Source organism: Hemicordylus capensis, chromosome 2 (genome assembly GCF_027244095.1).
Source record: "Hemicordylus capensis ecotype Gifberg chromosome 2, rHemCap1.1.pri, whole genome shotgun sequence".
In the NCBI taxonomy this organism is placed as follows: Eukaryota; Metazoa; Chordata; class Lepidosauria; order Squamata; family Cordylidae; genus Hemicordylus; species Hemicordylus capensis.
Genome location: NC_069658.1, coordinates 368,146,658 through 368,172,726, shown reverse-complemented (window position 1 = coordinate 368,172,726; position 26,069 = coordinate 368,146,658). Strand labels below are relative to the sequence as shown.

The 26,069-nt window shown below is 43.4% G+C and overlaps 1 protein-coding gene across 4 annotated transcripts in view; it reads left to right on the top strand.

Moving 5' to 3' along the window:
* DOCK2 (dedicator of cytokinesis 2) overlaps positions 1-26,069 on the top strand; it is a 422,720-nt gene that overhangs the window by 41,854 nt on the left and 354,797 nt on the right. For all 4 annotated transcript variants that reach the window (XM_053294951.1, XM_053294952.1, XM_053294953.1 and 1 more), the window contains 9 exons: positions 1,983-2,064; positions 4,324-4,459; positions 6,637-6,712; positions 10,108-10,181; positions 10,562-10,687; positions 13,244-13,368; positions 17,758-17,856; positions 19,498-19,570; positions 19,659-19,762. In XM_053294951.1, the coding sequence (XP_053150926.1) occupies positions 1,983-2,064; positions 4,324-4,459; positions 6,637-6,712; positions 10,108-10,181; positions 10,562-10,687; positions 13,244-13,368; positions 17,758-17,856; positions 19,498-19,570; positions 19,659-19,762 (895 nt within the window). The remainder of the gene's footprint in view (positions 1-1,982; positions 2,065-4,323; positions 4,460-6,636; positions 6,713-10,107; positions 10,182-10,561; positions 10,688-13,243; positions 13,369-17,757; positions 17,857-19,497; positions 19,571-19,658; positions 19,763-26,069) is intronic.

Here is a 26,069-nt window from a genome sequence, read left to right as displayed (position 1 = left end):
ACATCTCCACGCCTACTTTTTTCTGTATGGGTTTGACTTATCCTCTTCATTCTCAGCTGTGACCAAGCTTTATTTTATTTATTTTATTTTATTAGTACATACTGCCCCATACAAAAAAAGGTCTCTGGGTGTTTCACAGTACAAAAATGATTAAAACATTAACATAATTAAAACAATTTAAAATACAATAAAAACTCTAAAACCGAAGCTTTAAAACTATAAACTGAAAGCCCAACAAAACAGGTATGTTTTTAGGTTCTTCTTTAAAACATTCAGAGAAGGGTAAACTCTAATTTTGATAGGAAGCATGTTCCAGAGTCCCGGGGCAACTCTAGAAAAGGCCCGGTTTCAAGTTGCCACCAACCAAGCCGGTGGCAACTGCAGCCGGACCTCCCCAGATAATCTTAACAGGTGGTGGGTTTGATGAAGAAGAAGGCACTCTTTTAAATACCTCAGACCCAAGCTGTTTAGGTATAGGTAATAACCACCTCTTTGTATTTTGCCCAGAAACTGAGTGGCAGCCAGTGTAGTTCTTTTAAAATTGGTGTAATATGATCTCTTCGAGCAACCCCGGAGACCAATCTGGCTGCTGCATTCTGTAGTAACTTTAGTTTCCAAATTGCGTACAAAGGCAGCCCAACGTAGAGCGCATTGCAGGAGTCAAACCTGAATGTTACCAGCATATGCACCACTGTTTTAAGGTTTATCTCCAGAAATGGACGTAGCTGGCAAAACAGCCAAAGCTGATAGAAAGCACTTCTGGCCACTGCCTCAACCTGAGAAATCAGGGAGAGGTTTGGGTCCAGAAGTACTCCCAGACTATGTACCTACTCTTTCCAGGGGAGTGCAATCCCATCCAGAACATGCAGAGTTAAACCATTTCCTAAGTCTTGACCTCCCACAGTAAGTACCTCTGTCTTGCTTGGAATCAGCCTCAGTTTGTTCTCCCACATCCAGCCCATTACCACCCCCCGACAGGCATTTAGGGAAGTTAAACCATTTCTTGATTAAGTTGACATGGAGGAAGAGATTTGGGCTTATAATTGCTGGGCTTATAATGACAGGCTTATAATTGCCAAATTCTGAGGGATCCAATGTAGGTCTCTTCAAGAGTGGTCTAATAATTGCCTCCTTGAGACAAGGAGGCACCCTGCCCTTCCTCAGAGAAGCATTAATTATCATAACAAGGCCCTCTCCAATAACCTTGCTGCTAGATCATATAAGCCATGTTGGGCAAGGTTCAAGAGAAAAAGTGGTGAGGCGCAGTGTCCCAAGTATCAAGTTCTTAAAGCAGCAGCATAACCTGGTGCAGTCCTCTGTCCCGCTCCTGAAGCCTGCCCCAAAGGCCAGTTCTCTTTGGTGGCCGGCTTCGGCAGCTGGGCCCGCCCAGCAGCCTGCTGTTGGCTGCGCCCCTGGCACAGCCCCTGGTTTTATAGGTATAGTGGCAACCAACTCCTCCTCCTGGCAGTAAACCCAGGTGAAAAGTTTATTATAATTAGCCAGAAAGGAGGAGGAAGCCCACAGGATAATGGCACAAAAACACAACAGGCCCAGCAGAACCCCTCTTCTCGCAGATCTTGGCTGCCTGCAGCTGAAAAACAAACAGATAAAGTAAGATGGTGGTGGGAGTTGATCTGAACACTGCAGCCCGTTACCAGTTCTCCTCTTCTTTAAATATGGGTAACAGGATTTGCCCATACTGTATTCTTCCTTCCTCACCTTTACCCTTTCTTCTTCCCTCTGTTCTTTTACCACTGTAAAGGTTCTTAGAGTGCAACTTCTTGGGATAAGATACCTTTCTATATTGCCTGTGTAACTCTGTAAAGCACTATGTATAACTGTGGTGTGATATAAATAATAAAAGTATTAAAATTTGTGTCGAATAATGAATATTATATTTTATTACATGCCAATACAACATTTTAAAATATTTGGATGACATTATCATATTGCATGTAAGAAGATGTATTCTTTTTAAACAGTGAAAATTACTTGGTGAGGTGGGGAAGTAAAGGTTTTGTCAAAGAAATTGACAATTTCAACAACCTGAAAGTGGTGTTTACTGTGAGTAGTTATTTTTATACAGTTATTTTCCATTTCCTATTACTTTTAAAGAACAATGAAAAATTAAATGAAGAATTTTCATCTCTTGTCCTGTCTCCAGTATGTTTCTGTTTTCTGCTGAAGTCATTGGGTTTTCAAGAGAGAAAACTCTGGCTGAAATCTTAACTAACCTTGCTTGTGTGCAGCCAAAGGATGCAAACCTGCAGCAACTGCACTCTATTTCAGCAGTGCCAGGTGGTTGCATGGAGGCGGGATTTTCACTGATCTCCCCATTCCCTGGCAGTGCTCTGTGCAGTCCACAAATGTGTCCCTAAGGGCTGCATGACCCTCAGGGACATAGTTGTGGGTTCCACAGACTACTTCTAGGGAAAGGTGAGATAGATGAAAATTACCCACATGCACTGTTGAAATGGGATTGTAGCCGATGTAGATGTGCATCCTTTGGTGCCAAGCTTTAGTAAGGATGTCAGACATAACACCTTCATTTTACTTACTATTAACAATAATAACTTATTATTGTTAACAGTGCAGTAATCTGAAAAGTGAAACTATATGTGACTTGGGCAAAGCGGCATCATTTTTAAAGGAATCAATCCAAGGCTTAATCTTTGTGAGGCTATGCTGGATTAAACTGCTGGGAATTCAATTTTACTTTTAGTTCCACTTAACTGCACTCTTCATCTCTTTCAAAATGTTAGTGTATTCTGATTATGGTGAGAGGTAGGTAATTTGGATACATGACCTAGTATGGGGGGAAAATGCTAGTCATGATCCAGTGGTAATTGGCCTTTATGATTGTTGCTGGTTTGTAGCTATATTTGGCAGAAGATAATTCTGTGGTACATGAAAAATATCATAATTAATATTGTACACAGGTGTTACACTAAATTGAAGAGGTGATTGAAATCACTGAGACATGGAATTCCTTTCCTAAGTGTATAATTATGCAAGGGCATCATTAAATTATTGCTCTTGTATATAATTGAGGGGGGAAAGCCCTGCTCATCATCAAGGGACCAATGATTTTTTACAATACAAACTTAATGAATTTATTTACAATACAAACTTAATGAACTTGTAAAAAATGGAATGTATGGGCCATAAGCCAGTGACACTCATGGACATTATTGAGTTATTCTATAAAGTTTTCTTATCAGTAACTCCTCCACAAACATGCAAGACTTTTGTTTGGACCCCACTCCCCACCTTAAAAAGCAGTTGAGAAGTTAGGCATGCGAACTATTTGAAAGTATTTTAATCCTTGCTTTCCCTATCTATACCTCTTGAATCAAATCCCCAAACTGAATTGTAAGTTTTGATGAGTTTAAAAATCAGTTTATAGATTCAAGAATGTTATAGTTGGATGGGCCTGAGAAGGTCTTCTAGACCAGCCATCTGCTCAGTGTAGGAAACTACTACAGTGCCCTGACAGATGGCTTTCCAGTCTCTGTTTGAAACATCCAGTGAAGGAGAGCCTACTACTCTGTTTCGGGTGGGGGGAGTTTCTGCTTGAAAGCAAAGCTCTCCAATAACTCAGGAGGCATGAGGACGGTATGTAAGACGACTATGGGGAGACATGATAGAGGTCTATAAAATCATGCATGGAGTGGAGAAAGTGGATAGAGAGAAATTCTTCTCCCTCTCACATAACACTAGAACCAGGGGTCATCCCATGAAATTGATTGCCAGGAAATCTAGGACCAACAAACGGAAGTACTTTTCTATAGAATGCATAATCCACTTGTGGAATTCTCTGCCATGAGATGTGGTGACAGCCAACAACCTGGATGGCTTTAAGAGGGGTTTGGGTAACTTCATGGAGGAGAGGTCTATCAACAGCTAATGGTCGGAGGGCTATAGGCCACCTCCAGCCTCAAAGGCAGAATACCAGTTGCAGGGGAGTAACAGCAGGAGAGAGGGCATGCCCTCAACTCCTGCCTGTGGCTTCCAGCAGGATCTGGCGGGCCACTGTGCAAAACAGAATGCTGGACCAGATGGGCCTTGGGCCTGATCCAGAAGGGCTGTTCTTATGTTCTTATGTACTCAAACAACTTCATTGTCTTCTCCTAGTTTTTTTTTTTAAGTTGATGCATTCTCTAAACTCAGATTTCATGTTATTCAAGCCCATGTACTGAATTGATATTGATTTCTTTTGTGGATACCTTCTTATATGGTAGTAGATGCTCTGATTTTTGAATTTCAACTTGGCATGGAATTTCACTGTTTATCTCTTAATTTGCTTTGCTCCTATTGTCCTAGGATCTTGGAAACAAGGATCTTAGTAGAGACAGAATTTATTTGATCTGTCAGATTATAAGGATTGGAAGAATGGATCTTAAAGACAATAGTACCAGAAAATATACCCAAGGAATAAGACGGCCTTTTGGAGTAGCAGGTAACATAAAATTCATGACCAAGAGTGTATGGCTTCATGCCCTGGCTTCCTTATATATATATACACAAATGCTTCAACCACCTTTCTTTTTTAGAGTAGCCCCACCTTCCAAATGTTGCTCCTGAAAGTCAGGGACCCTCCTGATAGTATTGCAGCAGGTGCAAAGGCTGCCACATAAGAGAAAATCAACAATTTTCCATCTCCCCCAATGCAAGTGTGGAGGCACTTGGGACACAAATTTCCCTATATACAATGCCTTTTGGACCCTGAGACTGTATATACAGTGTAGTCTATAGACAAGCAAGCACATTGAACAAAGATGTATATCAGCTATAATAGTATTTCCCCTAATAATGATGTAGAGAAAACATTCTGTAGCTGAGCCAAGGCTGACTTACATAATCAATATTAATTATAGAATTTTCAGTGCCTTGCTTATTGAGAAATTGTAAGAGATAATAAAAGAGAAGTGGCTGCCCAACCCAAAATCATTTCATAGTTTTGCTTGGGGCGATGGTGCTCAGTGAAGGTGTTCTCTAAACATCTTCAATGAGAAGTCAATTCAGGCTGGGTGAGATGAGAGATGAGCAATAGAAAATTGTAGATGGCATAACATGACCAGACAAGATAGCTTTATGGGTAATTGAGAAGGTGTGCAAGATGGAATGTTTTGAGCAGTTTGTTCACCTAAGGTCATCCCATGTTGTAGTTCACCCAAACTACAGCATGGGGCGCTCACTAGCAGTTTATAAAGATTGTGGATCTATCCTGGTTAAGTGAGGCTTAACCACAGTGTTGACCAGAATTGCCCAGGAAATCTGCATTCTCACAACCAGCTCTGCAGGGCTCAACAATTCTGGTTAACTCTTTAACCATGATCACTGTGATTGTGGGAATGCAACTAAAGTAAAGTGAAAACTCTGATAATATGTGTGCATGCCAGATTTTCACACATGACCAGCCCTGACCGCCATTCCCGCATCTGAGGTGGTACAGTGAGGTGCCATTCCCATCCCCTGGAGAATTGTGCCATCACTGGTCTTCTAGAACCCTGGCAGATATTTCCTTACAAACCCTGGCAGATATTAGCATACAAAGTTCACAGTTCAGCACTTGTTACTTTCACCTTCGTGGCTCTGCTTTTTCCACTGCCTTCCCAGCAGTGCATGGAACACACTCCCCCATCCCCGCTCTTGTTCCCAGCAGTGCACACCTTCCCTGACCATATCTGTTGGTGGCATGCCAACTGGTGGCGCCACCACCACTGCTGCTGCTCCTCCTGCTCCCACATTTTCAGAAGGCGGGGGAAGTGTTGATAAAAGTAGAGTGGTTGGCTAGAGCATCTCTGTCCTGTCCCACCACTGTTATTCTCCTTCCCATTTACTTCCATTTCCTTCCCCTCTGCCTTTTAGAAAATGCAACTATGGGAGGAGGAGCAGCTGTGGCAAAATTGCACCACTGCTATAAGGCAGGGTATCAAAGCAGAGGCAGCTAGTGGGTATATGTGGGACTAGTGCAGGGAGGCCTCACCTATCTGCCGCCTTTGCCAATCTGCTACCTGAGGCAACCATGCCTCATTAACAGGTTGACTCTGCACCTGAATGCTGATATATTATTTAAGCAAGCGGGCCGGCGGGGGGTGGATAGCTGTCTCAGTTTCCTTGCAGTCAAGTTAATTACATCTACCAAGGGTTCTAGTATTTATTGGCTGTTCACCATTGCAACATAATTAAATTAATTGATGAAGCAGGGTTTGGAGTCAAATAATTGTATTATTTCTATAGAATCAGAATAACTGAGAATGTGTAACTTTTTCAGTTACCTAGCATTATTGGCATTTCAACAGAGCAACTTCCTAGGCAGCATACTGACCATACTGAGCAAGAGGTTTCATAATGTTTATTTATAACTGTGGTATTCTCTTTTATTTATTTTTAAAATAAAGGTTAGACTGAGACTCTGGAGGAACAAACTTGCATTATAAAACTATGTGGGGAAAGTACTGGTAATTTACATTTGAAGTCATTAAGAGTAATCTACCTAGGAACATTGAGAGTGTCATCTATAATGTAATACCTGTCTGGAAAACTGAGTTTTTGAGTTACATCCTACCAAGGTGAAGGGTTAGTTATTTGTGAAGTACTTCTTTTCATATCTTGATGGATTTTGTTTTTCAGTCATGGATATTACAGACATCATAAAAGGAAAAGCAGAAAGCGATGAAGAGAAACAACACTTTATTCCCTTTCATCCGTAAGAAAATCTTACTCTTTTTAAGTGTAAAAAGTGATATGATCTTATATCAAAGTCCCTGCAATTGAAGTGTAAGCAAAAGCAAGCTATCTTGCTGTCTGTTTCTGTTACAGTGAATGTCAGTGTGGTGTTATATGCTGAATAGCAGGTAGTTGAAAAGTAATTTCACAGGTTTACACCTGTGGCCAGGTGACATATGGTGAAAATATTACTGCTCTAAATGCTTTTACAATAGATATGCATATTAGTAAAGGACCTGGAACAATTTTGCCAAAGGAATATGTAGAACATTTAAACTCTGTGTAGCAAAAACGTATATCTTAATTTTCTTGCACTTCTTTTGTTTCAAAAATACCGTAATCCAGTATAGCAAAAGTCCTCAGCTCTTGCCAAGGCATCTGTTGGGCCACTGTGTGAAACAGGATGCTGGGCTAGATGGGCCTTGGGTCTGATCCAGCAGGGCTGTTCTTCTGTTTGGTACTCTTTAGCCTATTGATGTCAGTAGATTTAAGCATGCCTAACGCTATACAAGATTGTGGCCATGTTGTTTCTCAAACATGCCAACAGCAAGAATAAGTAAACAAATACAATTCAATTTGTACTTAAAGGTGCCCTTTCATATTCTGGAAGGCATGTTTCATTCATAGAAGGATAGTTTTGCAACTTCCACTTGAGAGTTGCACAAGAAAAGGTAAACTAAATTGAAGACTGTTTTTCTGTTTAGATAGAACCTCAGCAGAATCATGAGAACTAATGGAGAACCTGTCTATTCTAGAACTTTGTGAACTGTTGCTTATCATAAGAATGATATTTCTTATATCATAAGCAATTTCTTATGTGAAATATCACTAGCACTCTCACAGCACTGCAGCTCTGGAAATTGCACTTGTGGGCCAAACTATAAGTGATGCTGAACACATGAAGGTTGTTCACACATCCAAACTTACACGCAGGGGCGTAACTACAATTAGGCAAGGGGAGGTGGCTGCCTGGGGGCCCCCACGCCTCGAGGGGCCCCCCAGAGGCAAGTCACATGACTCCCCAACACCTACAGAGCTTCGGTGCCGTGGAAAAGCCAACCCCAAGTTCGGAGCAGAGGCGGCATGCATGCAGCAAAGTCCTTGTCTGCGGAAGCAACTCTGAGCCGGGAGCGCTCTTCCCCATGGCGAGGGTGGAGGGATGAGGCAAGCAGAGGGTTAAAGCAAGGTTGTGGAGTTTTTTTAGAGAAGCTGGCAAGAAGCCTTCCGTGAGGACAGTCCCCCTCCCCTCCCTCCGAGTGCAGCCTTGGCTGGATGGTGAGTGTGCAGCAGCCAGAAGGGAAAGGAAGGGGCGGGGGGCAGTGTTGAAAGTCTGTGTCTGAAAGTCTGGGGGCCAGTATTGAAAGTCTGTGGGGGTAGCTCCTGCGAGAGGAGATGTTTTCTCCCTGCTGCTGCTCTGAGATCAGGAACAATCTTAGTTCAATCACACTTACTTGGGGAACAACAAGCACTCAATCCAGAGGGACTTCTTACTTACGAGTAAACAAGCACTGGTAGGGGCTGCATGGCTGCAACCCTGTGCACATTTACTAGAAGCAACTGGTGTGGGGCTCAATGGGGCTTGCTTCTGAGTAGAAGTGTTCAGGATCGAGCTGTACAAAGGAATGGAGCAGTTGCTCTTCATTTTCTTGCAGCTGAAAACAAGCATGCAATTCTCTCCTTCAAATTCAAACAAGAGGAGTGCTGGCAGCCTGATTTGAAATCAGTCTACAGCCCTTGCTGTGGATACAGCAGCTGCTCCAAGATATCACCTCACAACGTCCCCTAAACTCCTCCCCCCCACCAATTTCAACGTGTTGGGGTATTTATTACCATGCATCCCATCTCCTGAGTATTAAGTACTCTCTCTCAGTTCTGGACATGTAAAGGTAAAGTGTGCCGTGGAGTCGGTGTCGACTCCTGGTGACCACAGAGCCCTGTGGTTGTCTTAGGTAGAATACAGGAGGAGTTTACCATTGCCTTCCCCCATGCAGTATGAGATGATGCCTTTCAGCATCTTCCATGTGGCATGTGTATAAATGTATCTGTAAGGGACAGAGAAGAATCATGAGATTTCATAACCACATGTGAATTAATGACCTATTCTTCTATATAATTAACTATATAACTATATAAATATAGTCATATTTATATTTATAATGATATAAATATAACTATATAAATATCCACCATATTCATAATGGGGATGTGAGTGTGAGTGCACTATATATTGTGAAGTGTGTAAGTAAGTGTGTGTGTGTGTGTGTGTGTGTGTGTGTATCAGCGAGGGGCCCATTTTAAAATTTTGTCTCTGGGCCCACTCCAGCCTTGTTACGCCCCTGCTTACATGGCTTGGAGAAAGCAGGGGGAAGGCAGAAGCCTTCCTGCCTTCCCCCTCATGACCAGTGCTGCTCCCAGGCTTCCCAATGCTACTCACCACACAACTTGCTTGCGAGCGCTCCGGGAGTGGTGAGGGGATGGGGGGAAAGCAGGCTGCCATCTCCCGCATTCCACAATGCACCATATGAGGAGCATGGCTGCTGCCGGGTGATCTTGCTGTAAGCAGCCCGAGCATTCACACGACTGGGGAATGGGCTTGACGGGCATATTTGTACCCTTCTACCTCACTATTAGCTTGGTACAAAACCTGGGCTACTCTGGTGCCGGGCGCTGGGATTGGGACCGATCCTGGTGTGCCACAGAAACAGCCCTACCTGGGTAGGGCTATGCAAGCCTGGATAGGACTGGTCATGTAAATGACCTTATTGTGTTTTTCTTTCTAAAAATAGCAGCCACAGGGAGGCGATTTTCCTCAGGACTGCAGATGAAGGGGGAAGGTTCAGTGTTCTTCCCTGCCCACATTGTGGTCCCAATCTGGATCAGGGGACCAGATTCTTGAATATCCTATTTTTGTAAAGAAAGATGATGGTTCATAATCACATATAATTTGGTTTGTGGATCTGACATTATCTTCTGTTCATTAAATTGGGTGTTCTTGTTATTTATTTTCAAAAATGTTTACTGTCATCTCTTCAATGTCTTTGCCTGGTAGAAGTATTGTTACAAATACACGTATTAGTGAAAGAAACAGAAGGGGTACGCTTGAATACTTGTTCCAGTTATACTTAATGCAGGCTTGTAGGGAGGCCAGCGGTGGCCCGTGTTTGCCTGCCACTGAGGCCCCCGTGCCCCACCCCTGCATCTGTCATCAGATGCAGGGGGTGGGGCAGGGGCGTGAGGCATGGCCCTTGAGGGGTGCATCTTTGAACCCGTTCATGCAATGGTTGCTCTGCCCCTGACTTAATGATTATCTTATTGTATGCTTATATTAATCCACTTGTCTTTAGTCTGTACAAATATTTTCTTTCTCCCTTTTAGGGTGGCAGAGAATGAGTTTTTGCATAATCTTCTATGCAAAGTAACAGCATGCAAAGGCGACAGTGGTGGACAAGGTGAAGTATCCTTTGTCTTAAAAAAACAAAACAAGCCCACCTAAGCAATGACGGTCCTTAAGGGCCAGTTCATATATACTTTGAGTGCCATACGAATGCCTTGGAAGCATGTGGAGACACCAGTTTTGAGAATGAACTCTGATTTTTGCAATTTGCTGGAACCCTTTTTTGGGTGTAGCCCCAATGTGGAGGTGCTGGTTCTTTCAAAAGGCACATCCATGAGAGCTTAGCTTGATGGTGTCCTATATGCACTCTTGAGGTGCTCAAATGCAGTAAACATGAATTTTCCTTAGATGTGGCACTTGTGAATTAAGATTTCTCAACTAAATGATAGTTCATATATGACTGTAAATATGTGTTGTTTTTGTTTTCTTATATAGGGCTGTGGGTAACTATGAAAATGCTTGTTGGTGATATTAGTCAGATTCGAAAGGACTACCCTCATCTTGTTGACAGGACAACAGTTGTTGCTAGGAAACTTGGCTTTCCTGAAATAATCATGCCAGGTATTAGGTTGATTCTGCTTAGAAGCTGGAGTAGGATTTTGTCTTGCAATTTTTTTTTTTTTTGGTCTTCAGTAACCACAGGAAAAGGATGTGCACACATTTTGTGTTTCATCAGTAATAATAATCTGTCACCGATGCTGAGATATAATGCTTCAAAACACTTAGATGCTTTTTCTGCATAAGAACACCTATATTTTCATGTATGTCTCCTAATGAAACATTCTACTGACCCAGTTCTAATATGCTGTAAGAGGTTGCACCAGATGCTGCTTAAGGAATTTATGTGGTTTTGAGGTGCAAAGAGAGTGAACATCATTTTTAATGGGATTTTAATTATTCTATTTTCCTCCACCTCTTGAGCAATGTAAAAAATTCAGTTTACCTAAGAACCTGTATATTAATGAATACAGGGTCTCATATACAGAATAAGGAAGAACCAAAGCTTCCAGTGAAGTGCTGGTGCTGCATGGACACTGCTGCTGTATTTTGTACACAGCATGCATGCGTTGGTGCCCCCCCCCGAAATATTTGCCCTCCCTCCCACAGGCACTCCCTGTGACCTGGAAATAGGTCCTTGAGGGCTGCATGACCTTCAGGAAACTACTTCTGGGCCACACAAAGTGTTCCTAGGGAACGGGAAGATCAGTGAGAATCCCTCTTCTTCATGAGCAACGAAGCTGTGCCTGTCTGCAGCACAAGTTCTTTGTGGAAAACATTGTTACTTCCTTAATCTGCATGTGAGTCAGATTTTCCTCTCATAAAAGAGGTCTGCAGCCAATATTTTATTTAAAATATTTTTAGACCGCCCAAAACTTGTGTCTTTGGGTGGTTTACAATTAAAAATAGCATTTTAAAAACTTCAACCTTAGTAAATTACAATACAGCTGGGCCTATCTGCGGGGGTTCCTCTCCACAATAATACTGTACAGCAGATGCTGAAGCTGCGGATATTGAGGCATTAATGTCTATGATATTGTGGGGGGGATAAGGTTCCCAGAGATTAAAAATCATGGGAAAAATTGGGGTTAGTTTTTTAAAGGCCGAATTAAAGTGCCTTACCATGTTCTGCAGAGCTCTAACTATCCTGCAACCCTGCCCCCCCCCCCCCCGAAGTCCAAGTTCTCAATATGTTCTGCAATTTTTCATGGGTAAAATGCTGTTTTAACCTTAAAGAGCCACAAAATGGCTCCCTTTTACAAAATGGTGGGCAGAAATTATCTCTGGGGTCTTTTCTGGTCACCCCGACCCACAGATATGCAGATTTAATCCTTTTTTGCCTTTTCCCCTCTGCATATGCTGAAGTCAGGTGTCAATTACCTGACTGTGGACTCGCAGAAGCATAGATACTGAATCCGTGGATAAGGAGGTTTTCCTGTATAGCTGTTCATTAAATCTATTGGGAGAGACTTTAAACCTGATGGCTTTATAATCTCTAGGTTTTGTATAAAAGAAACTGATTGCAATTCACCACATTTCCAATGTAAAGGTTAGCTCCTTTTGAAACAATATTTCCATTAAGCTTGGGAATTAATCATATCCTTCTAGGGATGTGAATGAACAGCTTGGGGTAGCCGGTGTTGGGGCGGAGAGTGGTTCCCTTAAAAATCAGATAAGGAGCTCCTTACCTGCTCATCCTCCCCTGCTGGTCTTCTGGCAGCGGCAGCTGCTCTCCAAATGGTCATGTGGGGCTGTTCCTTGCAGCCTCCATGGCACCAGCATGCATGCGCACTGACCATCAGCATGGTCAGCAACACCATGCAACAGCTCCGCAGCCCCATGAAGGCGTTTGGAGAGTGGGCACTGCTGCTGGAAGAGCGGCGGGCTGGGGGCAAGCAGATAAGGAGCTTCTTACCTGCTTTTTAAAGGAACCGCTCTGTGTCCTGCTGAGTCGGTTCGAATCCCAGTGCCCAAGCCAGTTCGGCGCTTCCCAGAGGATATTCCAAACTGGCTCGTGCACATTTCGACATCCCTCATAGCTCACAGTGGTAGCACCTTATGGGGACTTCAGAATGTTCTCTGAATTTCTACACTGGTGGCTCATTGCTTTGATTTGTGATGCTGAAATATGAAAGTAGGGCTTTAAAGGGCTATTTTAGGAGCTGGCTGTGTCAAAGGGCTTGTGAGCAGCAGTGAATGTGATTTCTGGCTTTTTTTTCTTTGAACAGTAGATCCACATGTCGTATCAAAAGCTTCTTTTAGACTCTCATTGTGTCAAACACAGTTTCCCCTTTTTGAACACAGTACTAGTTGGACAATTATTTGAATTCTTCTGCAAGGCTGCATGGCTCTTCCACATTTGTTGTGCCTTCTGTGCTTCACCAGAAGGGGTCACTGCAGGATGAGAATTATATACTGATGGAGAAACAGCATGAAGCCCTTTTCTGACAACATGATAAAGTTTGATAATAAACATCAGAGCTGAAGTTCATTTCCCCCTTGAATTTTCACACTTCTATATATCAATGAGCCTGCAAGACCACTTTAATGTGTTCTGTGCTGTTAACTGCTTGCATTCCTTTTTATCCTGATATTTAACCATTTGCATCTCTTTCATAGGTGATATTAGAAATGACATCTACATCACCTTGTTATACGGAGACTTGGATAAGTTTAATAAAGCCACTCAGAGAAATGTTGAAGTCAGCATTTGTGTCTGTGATGAAGAAGGAAAAGTGATACCAGTAAGTGATACCATGTACCAGAGATCAACAAGCACAATGTTGTATCCCAAACAGCAAATGCAGTTTCTGATATGTATGTTCTGCGGTTTTAACCTATGGGATTTGCTCTGTTATTATGTATGTAACACTTGACCAGAACCTGTGTCCACAGAATTGTGCATAGATAGGCTTATATATGCAAACCTGTCCTGTCCCAATGATGATATATCTTTTGAGAGGGTGGCTCATGTGATGTGCAGCGTTACGTCTTCATAACACTGTGCCCTAGAACTGCTGCAGACTCCTAAGCACCTCTGACATTGCTCTAAAAGAGTGGCTGAACAAGCAGCAATACCACTGGCTTCTTCATTTGCTGTAAAGGGGGAAATGGAAATCACGCTGCTTGTGCAATTGCTCGCAGCATCAGGGCTCCTTGGGAGTCTACTGCAGCTCTGGGGGCAGAATTGTGGGCATTGGTCTGAGCTTGATATAGCCATAAAAATTCATATAGGGCCATTTGAAGCATAATTAAAGTCATATAGGGCCATTTAAAGCAACTGCATGTGCCATTTAAATCATAATTAGCCCAGATGAGCTCAATTTTTCTTTAGTTAAAAGCAGCGTGATTTGGACCCACCTTGCAGATCAGGCTGGAGAAATAGGGTTTTTAAAAACCCTATCCCTTGTCACAGTCCCAAGCCACAGAGACTCTCTTTTTTGCCTTGAGATAAACTTCTCATTGGTCCAATGGGAGCCTTTCACCCAGGTCAGTGGATTGAGGGCCCTTGGATCAGAATTGTGACACTACTTTCCACCACAGTCCTGATCTACAGGGGGTGGGAGCTGATTCAACTGCTTGTAACGAAAGAAAACTTGACCCAACAGGGCTAAGAATGCTTCAAATGGCACATGTAGCTTGGCCCATAGATGTAAGCCACCTGGCTTAGTTGGAATACATTGCTGTACATTTTTACTTTTGGAATTTTAGGTAGAAGAATTCAAAGAATTCTGGTGTGATGGAGTATATTGATAACATTAGGACAATAATTTTTATAACTATTGTTATACATTTTTTCACAAGTGGTAATTAAACATTAAAAGTATAGTTTATTTACAAAGTTGCTTTGACAATACAAGGGCATCAACTATATTGTTACATCAACAATAAGCTAGTTGATGTATTATTGTCTGACCTCTGTAACTTGGAGGGATATTAATATCGGTGCAAAATGCTGACTGGCGTGAACAAATGCCACTTTAAAATGTTTGGTGTTTGGTCAGAGTATACAGAAAACATAAAAGGTTAAATATCAGCTCACTTACTGGTACATTTAGTAGCTTCTGTTCCAGACTTCAGTATGTAAAAGTGAACTTAGTTGTGAAGGATTTCTCTTGCAAGCTCAGTGTATAACCACAGAAATGTGAACTGAGGAAATGGATAAATATTTTGACAAATGAGCAGTGGTGAATAAAAAAAGAGTTCCCCTTTTTACTACTTTGAATCTTCTCTTGAGGTTCCAGAAGAATAAGACTCTTGAAAAACAAATGATTGCTTTATTATAGAAAAGGTGTTTTTGGAGACAGTACACAGTTGGTCCAGGATTATATATGTTTTTTGAGAGATTTCATTGAAATGTATTCCATTTTTTATCTAAAATTAATCTGATAGAGAGCCGATGTGGGTGACAAATTCTCCTCATTCTTTTTTCTACATATGGTGAGAGTAGTATCTTCCCATTCTGCCTATCCTCTCACTGGACATCCATGAATGGATACTCTCTCTATTGATACACACACACACACACACACACACACACACACACACACACACGGGGAGGCAGAGAGGCTAACATATATACAAATTAACATCTCTCAAGTAAAACAATTTAACACTTGTGCAAGGGGAATAATTTTTAGTGACATGATGCCCCCAACTTCCCTCTGCATCCTGTGATGGTACATGGATGTATGGCCCAGAGGGTCACCCATCCCTGAGGCACATATATTCAGGGGCGCATTGGTGTTTCAAAGGAAAGGAAGGGCATTACTGAAAAATGCCCTTCCCCCTTCCCTTGCACAAGTAGGACATTCTTCCACTTGCACAACATCAGTTTGGAAGTATACCATTAATTTTATGTTACAAAATAATAATATAAAAGACTGCAATAAAATGTGACAAAGAAGAATACACACAAAACAAGATAAGTAGTAATCATACCATCATAATTAGCCTAATAAGTACAATTGCACATATTTTAAATTAAAGAGAACAGTGTGTATGGAGGAATATTACCAGGGAATCTATCATCCCAAAAGACTGCAAGAAAGGACCATCCTTCTATATATTTGCTTTTTCTACCACAATCATGAATCTGAACATATGTTATTTCAGTCATTGCCACGATTTCCCAGTTTCCATAAAATCTGTCTAAAACTGGGGGTATCATTGATTTTTCTAGGTGCTAGAAATAAATATTTTAGCTGCTATTAAATAGACAGAAACAACCTCAAAACAATCCATTTAGACTACCCCACCTCAGTAACTCAGTTGGACCACCATACGATCCTTCTGGATTCAATATCCCATGTTTTTTTCAATAAACAACAAAACATTCAAATATTTTTAAAAATGATCTTGCATATCCAGAAGATGTTTATACAATCAGCATGTACTGTTCCACATCTCCTACTTGTGTATCTTTCTTGATCTGTGTGGTGTACCCCAATACTTGCATTTTCTTCATGTTTTCTTTTACATTAGCAAAAAAGAAAAAGTGTGTTACTTAAAATATTTTATTGTAGTTTTATAAAGTAATATAACTAAACTAAATACAACAAATCTTCACTAATTAACAATAATACAAATGTAATACAGAAACTGTTCTTCCCAAAAGATTTTTGTTAATTTATTATTGATCCAAGAAAGAAACATAAACCATATAGCTCCAGATCATGTTTTATTTGCAAATTTTGGATAGAATAGCTAGGATTGCCTCGTTCAGTCATCACAACAGAATCTAGTTTGTTCTAAGCAGAAGTAGAATCCTTCCTCTTTTTATGTGCGAAGGAAGGGAGTGTGTGTGCCTGAGGCTAGGAAATGTTGCACAAAGCCAGGATTCAGTCCTTGCTCTGCATGACATCTGAACTAGATCAACAAATGAATACAGTTGTGTTGCTCTATTGATAGAGGACACATGAAGAATCCAGTCTGTGTGGGCTCAAATATGTGATCAGTTATTGGTTTGTATGAAAGAACTTGATCGTGATTTTCATGTCTACATGTATTTTGCACAGATTTTACATGTGCACATAGTATTGAAATGTTTTGCCCATGTGTGGATGTCCAGTGGAACAGATGTGCCCATTGAGCAGGGTGGGGACGTGCAATCTCATTGTTCCACTGTGCATTGGGAGAAACTGTGATCTGATATGAGTCAGAGCTATCCCTTTAACAATCTTCACTTTGAAGTTTTTTATTTCATTGCATGCAGAGTTACCTATTTGAAAATCTGAATGATCCTCTCTTTACTTTTGCTCAAAATAAGTGCTATTTATGTGCCATTGAACATTTAATGACTGGCTACACAACACCTTTTCTATATGAATGGTGAATCCTAACCATGAAAGGAATGAGTTTGCATGGACAAATGTAGCATAAAATAATTAAAACATTACTGCTGATAATCAGATGATGGTGGCAACTAGAGAAAGTGCCACAGTGATCAAGGAATGAATGCTCCCTATACCTGGAATCCTCCAGTTCATGCATTGTCCGAGCTTATTTGGGGATGTTCCTTATGGGACCACTCTTATGGAGACAGAACATTGTTGTCAGTATTTATTTATTATTTTATTTTTACATTTTATATCCCGCTTTTCCTCCAAGAAGCCCAGAGCGGTGTACTACATACTTAGGTTTCTCCTCACAACAACCCTGTGAAGTAGGTTAGGCTGAGAGAGAAGTGACTGGCCCAGAGTCACCCAGCTAGTTTCATGGCTGAATGGGGATTTGAACTCGGGTCTCCCCAGTCCTAGTCCAGCACTCTAGCCACTACACCACTCTGGCTTACTAACCTAGTACCATTCCTAACTTCAGTGAAAATGTAAAAATATTCTTCACTAAAGATTACATATTGAATAAGCATGTTTCCTATACTAGTGCAAAAGTTAAGACAAGAACAAATTCTACTTTTAATAGGTAGCTGTATAGTTTGCATGGTTATTGTCCCCACTTAGAGGCTGTGTGCTTACCCCCTCTGAAGCAGGAAGAGAGAAAAGAGCCCCAGAGTTAGAGCAGGCTGTAAGGATAGCAGTATTACAAACCAAAAATGTAACTGGGTGATGAAAATGACACGTACATGGAAACTAAGAAGCCATATCTCTGCTCTCTATTCTCCTGTTTTGTGTAAGAATGCAATTTGCTTAGGAGCTGGAGACAAGCCCATGAGTGAATACAAATCAGCTGTCTACTACCAAGTCAAACAGCCCCGCTGGATGGAGACATTAAAGGTATGGCAAGAGGTGGGGGGTGCCTTCTGCTCCCTCTTTAGAATCTTTCCTGATGAGGAACCTAAGGCACTGCTGCTTATGCTCACTCTCAGGCTTTTTAAATACACCAGAAGGACTTCAAGCAATCAAAGAGTTGCTTGCATTTATTGCCTAGAACCAATATGAGTAATTTTTCTATTTGAAAAAGTATACAGATTTGAACATGCCCTGAACCTGCAAGACAGATGCAATCGAAATACAAACAATAATTATAACAGAGAGGTTGTTTCATTTCATTTTCTCCCAATGTGTTTCATTACAATATTGTCCGTTTTAATATATGGTACAAGCACGTAGTTAAATAACCAAGGAAAGGAAGAAAATATAGTAACTTCCACCACCCCCAAATCTCATACCATTTATTTCCATTATGTTTGTCCTTGTTAAGGAAGAATTAATAGACATCTCTGTAGCTTGCATGCAACTTGTAATCAGCAAATTATTGGAAGGTTTGATGGAAATAATTACAAAATGGCCTTAGGCTACTAGAAAAGCTTATTGTAAATCTGCTCCTTTTAAAGAGAGAGCACTATAGAAAATTACTGTCATAATGTGGCTCTTAGGTAGATAATGAGTTTAATTCCATTAAGGTGTTTTGGCAAGACTAGACAGAGAGCAGCCGGGCAAAAAATGCACAATAAAAGATATACTTGAGTACTAAAACACATTTATATTTTTATTACTTCAAATATTTCTGTGTCCTAAACAGTGACCAGTTTGTGAATGGTGAACCAAAGAAAATCTAGTTTAAGCTCATAATGAAATGAAGTGTTCAGAATTTTGTTAACTACTGCTTGTAATCTTCTAGGAAAAAGAAAATTGAAAGGGGTGGTTAACAAAAGTCTGTTTTAATTGTAATCAGCAATGCCCAAACATGGCTGAGAAGTCTCTATAGGTGATGTTACCTATGATGAATGAAAATCATGATCCTTGATATATACTAAAGGCTGGTTATGATAAGTAACTTCTTCCATGTAAAATCGCCTGGCTATTCTGAGCTGCAGCTGCCTTGAAGAAAAAAAGGTGACTTGGTATTGGTACTGGTATGTTCCAAAATTCTGTCATCATTTCCTGGTAATAACTTGCATGAGCATGGTGGCATGTTCTTCTACCATCACACTGATGAGAACCATTAACAAAAATATTGCAGCTGGATTTGGGGAATGCACCAGGCCAGGTATTATTTTCTCCTTGCAGCATTTTTGGGAATGGCTAGGTTGCATAAAAATACTGTTGTATCAAGTATTAAACGAATTTATTTTAATCAGTGAAAGATGTGACAAATAGATCAGAAGCTGTCTGTAATGATGATGATGCAATAACAATAATTGCATCTGTGTTGTGACTCTCCACTAAAATGTGAAATTCTTTCAAAGGCATACCATCTGCCATCTGATTATATGCTATTTGCTAAGAAGTTTCATTTGGCAAATAATGAAATGTGGGTCTTGAAAAATGGCCACAGTGCATTGCATTTGGTGGATAGATGTTGGACTTTTGGCAGTCATGACTTTTAATTATGAGGATATCTTTCCTCTATGTATTCAACATATTCCTTTTATTGCAAGAATTGTTTCTTTTAGCAGTTCTTTGTTTAAATAGGTAGCGTTGCCAATTGAAGATATGCAAAAGATTCATTTGCGTTTTACATTTAGACATCGGTCATCCCAGGAGTGTAAGTAACCCATTTAATTCTCTGATTTCAATGTACAAGGCTAGGTACGTTTTAGAAAACAATTAACACCAAATTCCATATTGTGCAGCTAAGGACAAAGGAGAAAAAAACTTTGCAATGGCCTATGTAAAGTTAATGAAGGAGGATGGGACAACTCTACTTGATGGCTTTCATGATTTGGCAGTCCTAAAGGTATAATTGTCTTGTTCATTATATTGACTTTAATATTGCTGTGCATAATCTAGTGACAATCTTCTGTTGATCTATCAACATTTATGCTCAAATTCTCAATTATTCTCTTAGACTTAATTTGTTCTAGATTATGCTCATTCTGTTATATATTTACTCATATATATGTATTTATTACCTACATTCTCCACACCTTGAGGTGTTTTTACTACATTTAAAAAGATATTTAAGGACATAAGAACAGTCCTGCTGGATCAGGCCCAGGGCCTATTGAATCCAGCATTGTGTTTCACACAGTGGCCCACCAGATGCCTCTGGGGAGCCCTCAGGCAAGAGGTGAGGGCATTGCCCCTCTCCTGCCATTGCTTCCCTAAAACTGATATTGAGAGGCATAGTGTCTCTGAGGCTGGAAGTGGCCCACAGCCACCAGACTAGTAGCCATTGATAGATCTGTCCTCCATGAATATGTCTAAGCCCCTTTTAAAGCCATCCAAGATGATGGCTATCACCACATCCCATGGCAAGGAATTCCATAGATTAATTATGCGCTGTGTGAAAAAGTACATCTGGGTCGAGATCCGTCGAGAGCCATTAGAATGGGTTCTGCGCCTGCGCAGAGACCACGCGGTAGCCATGCCTCAGCTTGTCGAGGCATCCAAGCCCTGCCCCCACACTGCTCGCGTGCTATTTAAGGGCTGGTTGGATGCCATCTTCCTCAGTTCTTTTCCGACCGCCACAGCATATTGACTTTGGTCTGCTGCCTCTTGTCGGTTACTTCCTCCATGAGTTCTTCTGTTTTTCCTTTAAAAAAAAAAAAAAAAAGAGCACTGTTAATCTGTGTATGACTTTGGACTGTCTGACGATCTTTGGCGACGTTTTTGACCCCTTTCTGGCTGACGTACTTCTCTGGCTTTCTTGTAACCCGGAACGGCCCAGACTACCTGCTTGCGCGACCCGTCATGACTGAGGAGAAAAAGTCCTTCAAAAGGTGTGACTGCTATAAAGCCAAGCTCCCCTCTAATGACTTGCATGACTTATGTTTACTATGCTTGGGAGAAGAGTACAATGTCTCCACCTGCCGAATATGCTCATCTTTCTCCAAGCAAACACGCAAGAATAGAGCGCTTCGCCTGAGGGCGGCGATTTATGACAACGTCTTGAGCCCCTCTACACCGGGCGAGCCGCATTCGTCGGCTTTGGCGTCGAAGTCGCCAGCAAAAGCTGCTAGGGCATCTCCCTCGACTTCAACCTCTCATCGGGCGAAATCTTTAAAATCGGTCTTGGGGACGACACTGAACCGTTCAACTTTGACACCACCGTTGACATCGGAACCGGCACCAAAGCCGTCGAAACTCCACTCCAAGCACTTGCTTTCGACGTCGAAGCATCGGAAGTTGAAGCACCACACCCTGTCCCCTGGATCTCCTCCCTCGAAGCGCTAGAGGACGGTCGACCGCACACGCACCCCGTTGCCTCCTCCAACCTCTCAGGTATTTGTGCCATTAGCCCGCTCCCCGGCATTGGAACTGTTACCGAGCACTTCGACGGCGACGGCACCACGCCCTTCGATACCGCTCTGTTCGATATCGAGGGCCAGATCTCTGTCTCCTGCGAGAACACCGATAGCTTCCTCGGCTCCAACCTCTCCACGACCGCGACATGTGATGCTGCCAACATCGAGTCTCCACACCCCTCGGGTCTCGATGTCAACAGGAGTATCTCCTAGCTGTCTAATCCAAGTACAGACCATTGAAGTAGATGAGGATGCGACTCATGCCGCCGCCACTATGGCGTTGGACCCTTTGGCTGAACAAACTCTGCTGTCAGTGTTGGACTCCACCTCAACCACTCCCATGACATCTACCTTTACAGGTTTTCCAGCTTCAACAGTTGATCCAAACGCCACCGCGCTACCCCCGGAAACCGCACTGTCTGCCCTCCATCTACATGACTGTTCGTCTTGGCACGCTTGTGGCTTTGTACACCAGCCCCCGGCTGCTGCTCCCATTGCCAGTAGAATGGATACAGAGTCCCCGGGTGCCCCATATGCTGATGAACAGGCTAGACGGTGGAGACCATTCACCCCCTTAGCATCGGCTCTGGCAGTCACTTCTCTGCCTCCGCGCTTCCCATCCTATGCGACCAAGGCTTCCCAGACGCCACGGATTTAATCTGTACAACAAAGCACCCAGACTGGGGTCCCCCACGTACGTTCAGCGAGTACGCAAACGTACTCTGTCTGTTCTCCGTGTAATGTCACCACGGAAACCCAAACGGCTCCGCTCGCCTCACCAGCGCGCTCAGAATCTGATCACTATGGCTCTTCTGACTTTGAATTGGATGCGGATGATAGAGACTCGCTTGTGGACCCACCTGTAGATGTGCCTCCCGCAACTTACATATCACCTAATGAAGAGATGAAATCATACCACAAACATGTACATTCCATGGCGGAGGCTCTGGGCTTGGATATTCGCGCACAACTCTCCATGATTGACGATCCAGTATACAACTTTATGGCGCAGTCACAATCTACCCAGCCGGTAGCGTTACCCATGCTCCCGGTCATAAGGAGAGCTGCCAAATGCGCATGGGAGGTGCTCCACACCTCGACACCAACAAGCAAGAGACTGGAAAGCTTGTATCGCATGCAAGAAAAAGGCAACACCTATCTTTTAAAGCACCCTGCGCCGAACTCCTTGGTAGTGGATTGTGCTGCCTCCTCCAAGACGGGACGGCGTTACTCAACACCCCCTGAAAAGGAGGGCCGAAAACTGGACTTGTTGGGCAGGAAGATTTACTCTATCTCCTGTCTCTCAATCAAGGTCGCTAACTATGCCGCTTGTACAGCTAAATACTGCCACAGCATTTGGGAATCCCTTCAGGGTGACCTAGTCTCTTTACCACCTGAGGAATTTAAAAAGAAGTACCAACAGACCCTTGAAAAGTCAGCAGATCTGACGCAACAGCAGCTGAGCATCGCGAAGCATTTAGCTGAGTCCGAATCTTGCTCCTTGACAGCTGCGGTGACGCTCCACAGGCATGCCTGGTTGCGTTCTACCAACCTCCAATTGGATATGAAGGAGAAAATAGAGGGATTGGTATTTGACGGCACCGGCCTCTTTAGCGAGGCTACGGACTCAACAATGGAAGAACTCAAGAAATCGAAGTTCACTGCCAAGACTTTTACTACTCAAGCCTCCACCTCCTCCTACAACCCCAGGTATCGCTCTTATTCGGGAAGACAACAACCTTTGTACCGTCAACAAGACCGGCGAGACTTCAGGAGGTCATACCCCGCCTATAACAAACGCACCTACCAAGGCAAGAACAAGTTCTCCCAGTCCCAGAAAGCTAAGCAACCCAACTCCCAGAAGCGTCTTTGAGAGTCAGGACCACCCACGGACACCTCTCCACACCCCATCCCCGCCAGCAGGGGCCTTACTACATATGCCAAGCAACAACACCAAGCTGGCAAGCCATGCCCCTGCATGGCACCATATAACATCGGACCGGTGGGTCTTGAAAATTATCTCATCAGGTTATGCAATAGAGTTCAAGACCCTTCCGCACTACGCAGGGATGAGGATTACTCCACCCTCGGAAACTCTTCTAACAGAGGTGCAGGAGTTATTGCAGAAGGGTGCGATCACCCGGGTGCCGTGGGTGTGCAGGTGGGAGGGCTTCTACTCCCGCTACTTCCAAATTCCAAAGAAAGATGGCGGCCTCCGCCCCATAATGGATCTCCGCCACCTGAACAAGATGGTCAAAGTAAGGAAGTTTCGCATGATGGGGTTGCAAGAGATTCTCCCTCTCCTCCAGGGCGAGCGATGGCTTGCAACTCTGGATTTGAAAGATGCCTACTTTCATATCAACATCAGGGAACATCACAGGAAGTTCCTCCGCTTCTCTGTGGGAGATCAAGTGTACCAGTACACAGTGTTACCATTTGGACTGTGCACCGCCCCCCGGGTATTTACCAAGTGTATGGCCGTGGTGATTGCCCATCTCAGGACCCGGGGGGGGGGTGGCCATTTACCCGTACTTGGACGATTGGCTGCTGTCATCAGGCAGCAAAAGAGAGTTACTTTTACAGATTCAGTACGTGTTATCGCTTCTCCAGGATCTCGGGCTCGAGGTCAATTGGAAGAACTCCCACCTAGAACCATCCCAAAGGATCTCATTCATTGGAGCTATCCTGGACACAGTCGCTCAGAGAGCATACTTGCCACAGGACCGCTTCGTCGACATCCAGACTCTGGTTCTTCTCTTCCAGCGTCAGCCCAGGCAGCCGGCCCGTCTCATACAACATCTCCTAGGTTTGATGGCATCATGTGCAGCAGTGGTCCCGTATACTCGCCTGAAGATGCGGAAGCTTCAGTTCTGGTTCCTGTCCGTCTTCCATCCCCTTCGAGACAGGCAGTGGAGACGCTTGGAGTTGCCCCTGCAGATTCTCAAAGCACTGACCTGGTGGGCCACCCCAAAACACCTCTTGTGTGGCGTACTCTTCAAGCCACCAACTCCTACGGTTTGGCTGACAACCGATGCATCTCTCCTCGGTTGGGGAGTGCACTGCAACAGTTATCGAGTGCAAGGAAGGTGGACCAGAGCTCAGTCCCAACTCCATATCAATTTCCTGGAGCTCCTGGCAACTTTTCAGGCTCTGTAGGCTTTTCTGCCCCTGGTTCAGGACCAGATAGTGCAGGTGCAACTCGACAATACAACAGCTCCGGCATACATCAACCACCAGGGGGGTACGGTATCTCGAAGCTTGTGTGCCCTAAGTGTTCAACTGTGGCATTGGTGTATCTGGCACCAGGTCACACCCAGGGCGATACACATCAAGGGTCTGGACAACGTATTGGCCGACCACCTCAGCCGCGTCTTCCTACAGGAACGTCACCACGAATGGTCTCTCAAGAACGACTGCATATCCGCTCTGTTCCGCCGCTGGCTGCAGCCAACTATAGATCTCTTCGCGATTGCCCAGGACACGAAATGTGTCTGCTTTTGCTTCAGGGCGGGACATGATCCTCTATCCCTGGGGGATGCTTTCCAACTGGATTGGACTCGGGAAACACCCTACATGTTCCCTCCACATCCTATACTCAAACGGGTGGTTGCCCAGTTGCTGGCCACGCCCACTTCGGGGATTCTAGTAATGCCGTGGTGGCCCCGCCAACCATGGTTTCCTCAAGTACTCAAACTGTCCCAGGGTCGCTTCTTCCATCTCCCAAAAGTTCCAGACGTCTTATCCCAAGACAACGGAAAGGTCTACAACCCAGACGTTCAAGCTCTCCATCTCACCGCCTGGCTAATCGGATGCTAGATTGTATCCTTCTCAACCAGCGAAAATCCTCCACCAGATGTAACTACGCTAGTAAATGGTGTAGGTTTAAACTTTATGCAAAGACACAGGGGTTCCTCCCCATGTGTGCTACGATTCGAGATGTTCTGCTGTATCTAACTTCCCCGAAGTCTCAGGGCCTGGCTAATGTCTCCTTGAAGGTCCACCTGGCAGCACTTTTGTCCAGATATCCAGGCTATGAAGGAAAGACCTTGTTCTCGCACCCTCAAAGTAAAGCCTTCCTAAAGGGCCTTTCTAATGTATATCCTCCCATCAGAGCTCCAGTCCAGACTTGGAGTATTTCCTTAGTTCTCTCATCACTCACACAGGTCCCCTTCGAATCTATGGCTTCTGCTCCCCTGAAGCTCGTTTCCTTGAAAGCTGCGTTCCTGGTGGCCATAACGACAGCTCGAAGAGTGAGTGAGCTGACTGCGTTGTGGGTAGATCCTCCTTACACTAGATTTTTCCCAGATAAGGTCCTGATGTGCCTGGACCCTTCATTTTTACCCAAGGTTGTTTCGGACTTCCATCTTAACAAGGATATTGTCCTCCCCACATTTTTCCAGAACCCTTCTACCGCTTTGGAACGCTCTATGCATGCTCTGGACGTCCGGAGAGCACTGCTATACTACATGGACAGGACCAAGGACATTCGCTCATCTTCTCGCCTCTTCATAGCCTACAAGGGCTCCAACAAAGGCACAAGCATCTCCAGACAGAGACTATCCTCTTGGCTGGTCGAACTCATCAAGTTTACTTACCACTTACCACCGCTCTAGATATACGCTCTGCGGCGGAGGCTAGTTTTGGGAGGAGTGTTCATAAAAGGGTGTTACAATAGCCTCTACTGCACCCTCCCCCTTGAGGGAGCTAGCTAAACACCCATTCTTATGGCTCTCGACGGATCTCGACCCAGATTAACAGGTTGCTTACCTGTAACTGATGATCTGGGAGAGATCCGTC